The sequence below is a fragment of the Cyclopterus lumpus genome, chromosome 13 (genome assembly GCF_009769545.1).
Source record: "Cyclopterus lumpus isolate fCycLum1 chromosome 13, fCycLum1.pri, whole genome shotgun sequence".
Taxonomy (NCBI): Eukaryota; Metazoa; Chordata; class Actinopteri; order Perciformes; family Cyclopteridae; genus Cyclopterus; species Cyclopterus lumpus.
This window is the reverse complement of record NC_046978.1, coordinates 6,176,386-6,186,914: the sequence shown is the minus strand read 5'-3', so window position 1 is coordinate 6,186,914 and position 10,529 is coordinate 6,176,386. Positions and strand designations below refer to the sequence as shown.

The 10,529-nt window shown below is 42.2% G+C and overlaps 1 protein-coding gene across 1 annotated transcript; it reads right to left on the bottom strand.

Annotated features, from left to right (window-relative positions):
- Window positions 1-7,108: 7,108 nt before the first annotated feature.
- p2ry1 (purinergic receptor P2Y1) lies at window positions 7,109-10,082 on the bottom strand. Its single transcript, XM_034548447.1, has 2 exons — window positions 9,716-10,082; window positions 7,109-9,464 (listed from the first exon to the last, which is right to left on the bottom strand). Exons 1-2 carry the CDS (start codon window positions 9,732-9,734, stop codon window positions 8,374-8,376), a joined length of 1,110 nt encoding a protein of 369 aa, XP_034404338.1. The 5' UTR covers window positions 9,735-10,082; the 3' UTR covers window positions 7,109-8,373.
- Between the last annotated feature and the right edge of the window lie 447 nt (window positions 10,083-10,529).

Here is a 10,529-nt window from a genome sequence, read left to right as displayed (position 1 = left end):
GTGTGTGTGTGTGTGTGTGTGTGTGTGTGTGTGTTTGTGTGTGTGTGTGTGTGTGTGTGTGTGTGTGTGTGTGTGTGTGCTGCCATTTTTCACCTCGCCTAACACAGACCATTAATCATTTGCACTCATTCAGTAGCCTCTACACTCTCACACAGGCACCACTTATAGTCTACGCCGACATCTACACACACACACACACACACACACACACACACGCACACACACTTACACGCGCACACACTGAATTGCTCAGATGAATAGGGTGAGGCAACCAAGCAGGACAGGATAATAAAATCTAAACAAAGCAGAAGAGGAAGCAAAAAGGAGAAATGGGAAGATGAGGCGTCTGGAGAGAGAGACGACTTATGACTAAGAGGTCGGGGAAGGTCAGGTTAATTTATGGTGGAGAGGCCTGGATGAAATTGGTAACGTAAAGTACATTTTGAATTTGAAAAAATACAAATTTAAATTTTGTCCAGCTGTCTTTTTTTCTCTTTTTCTTCGATTAACTCTCACACTCTAGATGTGCGTATAGGTGTCGGTGCAGCAGTTTTAGAGGGCAAAATGTTTCGTCAGCTATTTTCCTGAGAGGAGAATGCACTCCACTGCTGATCATGGCTTTCTGCTAATGGATAAGGGAGCAGTGTGTGCACGTGCAGCGTGTGGATCTGTGTGTGGCCTCGTCAATATTTGTGAATGCTTGTGTGCGTTTCAGAATTAAAAGAAAGTAGCTAACGTTTCACATTGAGAAAGGAAAATCAGATGTTAATTGTAAAATAAAAAACCTTATAAACCATTTTCTAATTTACTGGCTTATATAATTTCTGTACCAGAAAGCTGTCACAATCGTATCTTGATCTGGATTTTATGAGAGATGATCGGACCGTCCTTTGGTACATTTCACACTCCAAACACACCTCAACCAACAATGACAATGACTGTAGTCACCTGCTAATAAGCATGCGAGGTGTATCTGATTCTTGATAGCGCAGCTTTACCTGCAGTGGATCATTAACACTCACATGCGCGAACAGGAAGTGCAACACACGTAGTCTACAAATACTGTGCGAGTGTGCTTATGGTGGAATCTACAGCACGCACACACACACATTCAGTACGGTGAGGGGGAAAGTGACAAAACAATGGCGGCACAGAAAAAGCACTTTGAAGTGATTCACTTTGAAGTAGCTAAATCACGGTTACAAAGGAAAAGTTAAATGCCAATTAGCACCATGTGTCAGAAAAGAGATTCCTTATCAGTGCTTTTTCATGTGATTTTTCAAAGCTGCAGTTGTTAATTAGATTGTAAAGGATTTTTAAACCTCCACTAATATTTTTGAGCGTTAATCAGTTTTGTAATGTATGAAATAAGTTTGCATTAAAAAGTTTAAGTGACAGCAACAATTCAATTATTTATTTATTTTTTACAAGGAATTGCACTGGAATGATTCTTTTTAGTTTTTTGTTGGAAATTGTTTAGAAAATAACTTTTTACCATTACACACAATTTACCCAAACCCCTGTGAACTGGACGTTATAAAGATAAATGTATAGTTATTGTCCAACATCAACAAAAGTGCAACACACTGCCGCTGCGTATTCTGACCCTCTGTCCAGCATGTTGCTACTGAGCCAAATGATGACAGAACTTAACTGAACGTCTGCACAAAAATTACATTATTTAACAAAACTGTTCATTATGTTGTAAATATCCATCAGTAATTCCAATGTGTATCTTCAAAATGTTTAGGCATGTCTGTGACTTCACAGCATGCTCGTGCGGGAGGGTAAATATTTTATGTTTGATGCCATTTGAGGGAGCAGTGCCATTTATGTTTGATATTTGGTCACTGTCAATTATATCAGATCAACCCAACCCATACAGTCCTTTTTAAGTTTGTATTAAGCAGATTAGTTTTTGAGCTAAAGATAGGTAGATAAATTATTTGTCGTAAATGTTTGATTTAAATAGAGAAATGTACATTTACAGAGGCTTTACTGTCTTAATTTGGTTCAAACACTGACTTTTGGAGGCCATAGTCTGATGGTTGCCCTGCAGAGTCATTATGTTTATTAGGTTTATGATCTTCTCCCAAGATAATATTGGACCCATAAACTCTGATCAAAAGCTGATAAAACAGCTTCTAACAAAAAAGAGTCTCCATGGGAGGTTGTAGTACATGGTTTAGACTGTAGAGGTTCCACAGAGGCGTATGTCTTTCCCACCACAGCAAACCAAAAGTGGTGCGGGGGAGTGCGAAGGCGAAGGCGAAGGTTAGCACTTCTTCTTTTGATGGCATGTATGGTTATGTTTGTCCAATATTTCCGTTGTTCACCTGCCGTATATATATATAGATATGCCTACACACCGCTTGTTGCAAAGCTCTTGTTCCTTTTCGCTTTCATACACACAAGCTTTTTCCCCACTTCCTGTAACACACACAGACACACTGAATATGGAGCAGTGGATGTGTTCTGCCGGTCCATAAACGTTGGTCTTCAGAGACTTGTCATCCCCCCTGCAGCAGGATAGCGGGCAGACTGACGGGTTGCCAGCTAATAAAAGCATTGGGCGTTTAGCGGAGTGAAGAGCTCGATCCTCACCCTTCAAAGTACTTTTATAACTTGCAGACAAGCTGCAGGCGGAGAGAAGCTCCAGATTAAGGATGTTTCTTCATACTTTTGGAACAAGTTATTTCATTTTAATTTGTTGTTACTGTTGTCTTCACAGTCTTGGTATTCATTTTATTGTAACTTTGTGTCATACAGTATTACAAAAATTACTAAAAACAATTTTATTTTTTTGGCCTCATTATCAATGGCCCTCGTTCTTTCACTTTGACTCAGACGCCTGTGCAGTAATCGGTGATCTGCCTAACCTACCGCATTAAGGTTTGTTTGTACCTTCACGTCAACAAATGTCTGTGTATTTACTAATGTGACCTTGATGCATTTCTCTTCCTCCCGCATCCTTCACTAAGCTCTGTATATTCTGCATATATACTGCACAGAACAGCATGTGCCCGTTTCATTTTATCTCTACTCTCTACTCTTGTTTCGTACTTTCTTTCTCCTGCAGCTTTTTTTATATGCCTACAGCACATTTATTGTCGCTGTTGTCAGCCTCTTGTTCTCACACCTGGCCTTATCTCACCCCTTCCCTATCCTCTCCGCTTTAATTTAACCTCAGTTCCTTTCAGAGCTCCACTTCCTATGATAACTTTGATCAAGACAGGCCAGCTCGTCTGCCATTCGGATATTTATTCAACTGCAAAAAGCATCAGCTTTACTTAACGCATATACAGTCATAAATCCAACACCAACCAAACCAAACCACTTTTAGACTTTAACACATTATCCTCTCAGTTCCAGGTCAAACTGTTTCATTTGATAATAGTAATCCCATGATATCAAAGACAGAGGTCTGTAGTTGTCGGCCAGTAAGCCAATCATTCAAGTTGATCAACGATGACGCCAAGAAGTGGCAGAAAATCAACAGAAAGCCAGACGGGAGTGGCTGCAGAGATATTGCTCATAAATCTCATGACAGCCGAAATATGACAGCACCTGCTCTCTCTCACACACACCCTCCCCTCCTTGGGCGTCCAGTTCCATCGAATCCTTATCTTAAATACAATGCCAGTCTAATATTGTTTCCTGTAGCAGCCCAAAACATAAACATGACTTTACAGCAACCCATAAAAGTTTATAATGATGATGGTTCTCGTTCCTGGTTATGCTTAGACCATCTGTAAAGTGAAAGAGTGTGGACACACACTCAAGGAGAGAGTGTGTGTGTGTGTGAGAGAGTGTGTTTGATTGTGTTCACTTGTCCATACAAGTCTGAGAGGATCACGGTCTATTTTTAGCTTCAACAGCCAAAAATGTGAAGTATGTCTGACAACATGATGAACATGAAGTCATCATTTAATGCGGTCAGCACCTGAGGTGACAGTGAACATATTGCCCTGCAGACAATCCATCTCATTTTAAATGGGTTCTTCTGTCAAGAGCAGCCAGATATATATGTACTGTGTATCTTGGCAGTATCATTATGGATGCAGACGTGCAAACAAAAGGAAGGATGGTTATCATTAAAAAAACTTCATAATTCCCTTATATTTACTCGCTTTGTTTTTGTGCTATTTTTGTTTGGTAAATTACATTAAGCTGCTCTTGTGTTTGTTACAATTATACTTGTTTAATATTTAATGTTTTTTTTCAAAAGATAAGTGCTATAAATAAATCTTGTTTTTTTTTACATGCGTTACACCCTGTGGGAGAAGTAGTATTTAGATTCCTTACTAAAAGTAAATATAGAAAGATCACAATGTAAACATTATCTGCTCGGGTTTGGAGAGCAGGAAAGGCAGGATGCAGACCCCCAAATGGGCAGACACAAAGAATGAATGTATAAATACGGACTTTAATAAACGAGGACACAGTCCAAACGGCAGGCTAGCAGAACACAGGAAAACCAAAAGTCCATGCAGCAACGACAGCTAACTAACTAAGACCAAAAGAACTGGTATAAATAGTGATTGCAAGGCTAACGAGGGTCAGGTGGGGCATGCAATCAAAACTGTCGGGAAAACAAACAAAGACATGAAGTGGATCATCTGTAAAATGTACTAAAAGTATAACATCTGAAAAGTTACGTACAATGCAGTGGTATACATCAACTGGGAACCTGAAGATTAATTTGAGATGCAGCTCAGCAATTTGTGTCATGCTTCAAGTAATAAATCAGAAATAAAGATTCATTCCTTAATTTAAATAGACCATTTTTGAATAGGCAAACATATTATCCTGCATTATACATAATTACTATTGCATTTATACTGTATGCCAAAAACTCCATATTAAGCCAAATGGATTTGTCATAAAGTGTGCATGTCTGTACACTAGAGACTCAAAGATACCCGTTAAACCCATTTTCATTTGCATATCTTGATGTGAGAGATCAAGGAACCGCTGCGAAAATTGCCATTCCAGGTTTTCCTTTGCCTAACTTTATTGCGTTACTTAGCCCCGTTCTCGATAAGCTAGCATGACATGGTACCAATTAATTCATTTGGTCATCTAGCTTCATTGCATAGCTTCAGACTGAGCTGTCCCTTAAAGACAGTATGATGGATGAGATATAGTATCTTATTGTATATCATTGCATCATATTTCATATGCTCACATGTTTTATACCAAATAAATAGAAATTGTTTTTTTGAAGTACAAATATTGTTCTCAAGTAGGGTACTTGAGTAAATGTAGTGCCTTAGTGCCTGGAAGCTTCATCAAATCTGCTAAACTGTGTTATGAATCTGTTTGACATGTTAATGTTTGTGTGTGTGCAACTGCATGCAGGTTGCTGCCTGATCACAGCAAGTAAACACATGTTCAAATATGTTAACATAAGAGTGTATCAGTATCACAGTGTTGTAACCAAGAGTTACTGAACAAAACATTTTCCTGAAGGGTTTACTTAATTGCTATTGTCGGAAAAACATGTACCTCGTTCTTCTAAAAACTGCATCATGAACACTGGACCGCCCTATTGCATGGCTGTCAAGGCTCTGCACAGCCTCAATACTGAATACGGCTTTCCTTGGTCTACTGTGCATTGCAAATCTAAATTATGCACAAATGTTATGATAAATGTAAAATCTGTAACTTAAGCCTGATAAGGTTACAGGTTATTGCATGATTAATTATGCTGCAGCGACAAGGTGGAAACTCATATGTATCAGAATTTATATTTCCTCGAGTGACCTTTGCAGCATTGTCACATGGTGTCAATGGAGTCGCTAAATTGTGCAACATAACCCCAGCACACCACTCATGCTGTCCCATAGTTGTTTGTATCATGGGTTGCTCACCAAAGATCAAACGCTGAAATTTGGATCATGTTTGGGTTTGGTGTGGTTTGTTTTTTGGCTCAAGCAGCCAGTGCCCCTGAGAGGAAAGTAAGTGTGCCAGCTCCTATTGTAAATCTCTAGAAACAAGACTGAGTCTTTTAGTTGAGCTGTCCTGACTGATTACTCTGCGAGCCCCCCTGCCACCAGCTGTGTCCTCGGGAGAAACATGCACACGCTTTGTTCTCCACAACTGCTATTACTCTTCACACTCAACTCTTCCTTCTGTTTCTTCCCAGCACTTATTCAAACAGTATTCCCCTTAAGGGAGTGAAATGCAGTGAAGAAAAGGTGAAAGGTGGCTGAGAATGGAAGGAGGAGATACTGGCAAGCATCCGAACTTCCTGCAAGTCAAGATTTGACGCTAAAAAGCACTGGCGTTGGCTCGGGATCTGGTGCAAGCTGAATCTAACCTTGCTTTCATCTGATCACATGTACACAGAGCACAGAGGATATACATTCGACAAATAAACACATATACATGCATATTAACATTTCCATTTGCATTGTACAGGGCCTTTTGATAATAAAACCTCCACCAATTGCCAACAAACAGATACAACAGCAATAACAGCTACCTACCGACCCAAATAAGTTCTCTGTTGCCTTCGGGCTCCCTAACACAGAGACACACACGCGCGCGCACACAAACACACATGCACACACCCACACACACATGCACACACACACACGCACCCACACACACACGCACACACTTGTTGCCAAGTCCAGCTATGCAGTTTGCATCTCAGAGCCAGGAAATCAAAAGCTGTTTGTATTCATGGGCCCTGTTTGGAGGAAGAGGGTTGGTCGGTTTCCTGTGCCCACAACAGCACGCAGCTCTGGGGTCCTGGTGACAGGCTCACACCCCTGTCTGCATCAATAACTCCACACCATTGTGACGGGCACAAAAGCTCTCTTAGGATAAGCCAGGAGAAAAAGGTGCCACTCTTTATTCCTCCTTCGTCCCCTCGCTTCCTCCTGGCTGTGTTGGAAAATAAATTCAAGAGCAGCACGGAGAAAGAGGAGGAGGAGCGGCGAGAGGACCGAGCTCTGCAGGAACGTCTCCACAACCGACAGTGTGTGTGCACCCATTTCGCTAAGGACACATGTAGTGGGCACTAAGAAGGAGACATAAAAGCTACAAATCGCAGACTTAAAATGACCCAGCATCTTGAAAGAATTATGCAAGTCTTATTACATTGTCTGGCATGTTTTAAATATAAAAGTTTATTGACAAAGATACACGTGGCCCCAAATATCCTATACAGTTAAGTCACTTCCCTTCTTGACAATAGCTGACCACAACATATTAATAAAGGTATTAGTACCGACATCAAACACCGACATAGTCCAGGGTGAAATATACACTCCACAATAATTTCTCCATAGTGATCACAACAGATGCAAAAGAGAAACGATTATCTGTCAAAACACAGACATAGTGCAGTATTTACTTTGAGCTCTCTCATACAAAACAAATGTTCAATATGTTAAGAGACATTATTTATTCCCTATGCTGCAATAAACACTAGAATAGGTAAAACCTGCTGCGGTTAGTGTTTCACTGACATTTGATTGTGGGCTCATGCACTAAAAGTCTGGATTAGTGACACAGAACCAAAAGGTTAACAACACAGGTTGATCTGGAACGTCACAACATCCTGTACAGCCCAACCCTCAAAACAAACATTCATCGTAGTATCATGTACACAAAAATACTGTTAGGATTATCTTCTTTTTTTCTGTAAGGAACATGGTAACAAGGAGAGAAAGGTTGTGGGAACAGAGCCACAGCAGACCTTAATCTCAGAGCTGTCAAAATGAAAAAATAGTCAGCCACATTTCTCGCCCAGTCAATACTAGATGGAGAAAGAAATCAGGAGTGATAGGTAGCACTCTGAGCAGAGAGTCCCCGGTCATAGTGCATTACAATGTCTGCATGGCACACCCATGCAGAAATCACAGGTTCAGTGCATTTACTTTTTCCTCGAAAAGCCATCGCAGGTACACCTCCTTAACCACAAGCTTTCCTCCTTAATAGCTATTGATTAAATCTCAGCTCGGTGGCTAGAGGAGGTGCAATCTGTTCTCAGTCCCATTTTTTACACAACAAATTGATGAACGGGACATCACAGCTTGTAGGGACACCTATTTCCCCCCGTCTTGCCCAATCATTTTGTCCAGAGTGTAAGCATCTCTGGCTACTCGATAAGAAAGAAGACATTTTGGGTACAATACGTGTACACGACAATACAGTACAATAGTTTATCAACAACGACAGACTGCCATGGTTATCACAGGGTTAAATGAAGCATTTATCCTACAGTTGTATAAGCCATCAACCATTAAGTTTTACACACAGCCCTCAGTCCACACAGTGCATTCATTTCAAAGTCCATCATGGTTTCTAAAGCCAACAGAGATCTGCTCCCGTGGCTCGGAGGCGCACAGAGGTGGCCGATCACAGCCTCCGGTCCCCATTCTCTACATACCCTGCCAGGCTGTTGAACGGCGTCTCCTCACTTTTGGACTGAAGGACATTGTCCCCCTTCCTGGAGGTCTTTTTAGTGGCCCGTGACAGCTTCCTCCTGAAGGTATCTCCAGCCAGGAAGTAAAGAATAGGATCCACACAGCTATTGAGGCTGGCCAGCCCCCGGGTCACCTGGTAGGTGGCGTAGACGCGGTTATTAAAATCACACATGTCAGGGCCCTGAAAGTACAGCCTGGCCCTCATGTTGAGGTTCTTCATCACGTGGAAGGGCAGGTAGGACACGGCGAAGACTGCCAGCACTATGATAACCAGGTGGATGGATTTCTGCCGCAGGGGCGCGTTGTTCATATCATTGCAGATCAATGCTTTGACAATCATGCCATAGCAACACAATATGATAATGAAGGGAATGCAGAAACCAAACACAGTCAAAGTCATGCTGTAGATAAAATAACCAGGTAACTCATCCTCAGTGGTGGTGTCATAACAAGTGGTTGTGTTACGCTTCAAGCCAGTCCTGGAATAATACAGGATGGGGGAAATAGCTATAACAACCACCGCCCACACCAACGCGCTGGTAATAACCGCATTTTTCTTCTTCAGTCTGCCCAGAGACTTGAGCGGGTGCACAACCCCGGTGTACCTGTGAACACTGATGCAGGTCAGAAACAGAATACTCCCGTAAAGATTCACATGGAAAATAAAGCGCTGCAGTCGGCACAGAACATCCCCGAATATCCAGTCCGTTTTGTTGAAGTAGTAGAAGATGAGGAAGGGCAGCGAGAGCACGTAGCAGAAGTCGGCCAGCGCCAGGTTAAACATGTAGACGGAGATGCTGCTCCAGGGTCTCATGTGGCACACGAACATCCAAATGGCCAGGCTGTTGCCCACCAGCCCTGTGATGAAGACCATGATGTAAACAGTGGGCAGGTAGTAGAACTGGAAACCTGTCCTGGTGAGGGAACATCCTCTTGTGTGATTGAGAAGATCAGTCACATTCAGCAGGGAGGTCAAGTTCAGGTCCGTGGTCATGGCGTCAGGGGCACAGGCAGGTCCTTTTACTGCGTGAGAGGGATGGACAGAGGAGGACATATTTCATGTCTAAGCTTATATTTGGTATTACATTACTTAAAACACAACAATATAGGTTAAATATAGAAGTGACCTGTTGCAATTCAAAAACCTGTGCAAAGACTCGAGGCTTCAGCTCCAAACTTAATGTTTGCGGACTGCATCCAGTAGTCCGACACACACACACACTCACACACACACACACACACACACACACACACAGAGAGAGAGAGGCACTCACCGCTGAGATAGACTTGCATTCCACATTCCTGTAGCCGTCACAGATGCAAAGATGTCAGTCACCACGCAGCTGGGAGGTTACGAGCTGTCCGGTGTGTTGATTCAGCCCCCCCTCCTCCCCCCAACTGTGTTGGGAAGTGTTTTAAAGTTATATCCGCCAGGTTTGCGCTGGCAGGTCCAGGGGAGTCTAGTCTGCCGTCGGTTCGTCCTGCGGGTGGGTGGGGGGGAGAGAGAGAGAGAGAGCGAGAGAGACAGCTGCAAGCTCCGGCATGGAGAGCAGGGTTTGGAGCAGGCTCTGTGAAGCAAGAGGAAGCTGTGCGCTCTGGAGAGGGGAGGTGCGCACGACGCGAACCAGCGAGCTGCTTCCCGACTCCAAGCGCGCTCTTCCTGTCCCTCCCTCCTCTCATTGGACCATTATCAGATCTGACCCGCCAGCACGAGCGGCATATTTGTATAGAAATGTCCTCGTATGTACATGTAATGTCATGCTCTTATGTTCTCTGGTTATAGAGAGTAAATATGATTTTAAATGTCTGAAGAACATTTGAATTTAAGCTTTGTGGATTGTGTGCAACTGAGTAATGATATTTAGCCTATAATGTACATATTTTGTAAGGAATTAAATCAATGCAGTTTCAATTGGACAGTACTACAAGGGAAACGACACATATTTCCCCAAATCACAGCGAGATTTGTGTCACAAATATCATTTAAAAGGGAAGTGGGCAGAGCTATAAGGGACAAACTACAGTCATATGTTATGGTTATCACGTCAACAATTCATATGTAGCATGAAATACTTTATGACAATAATG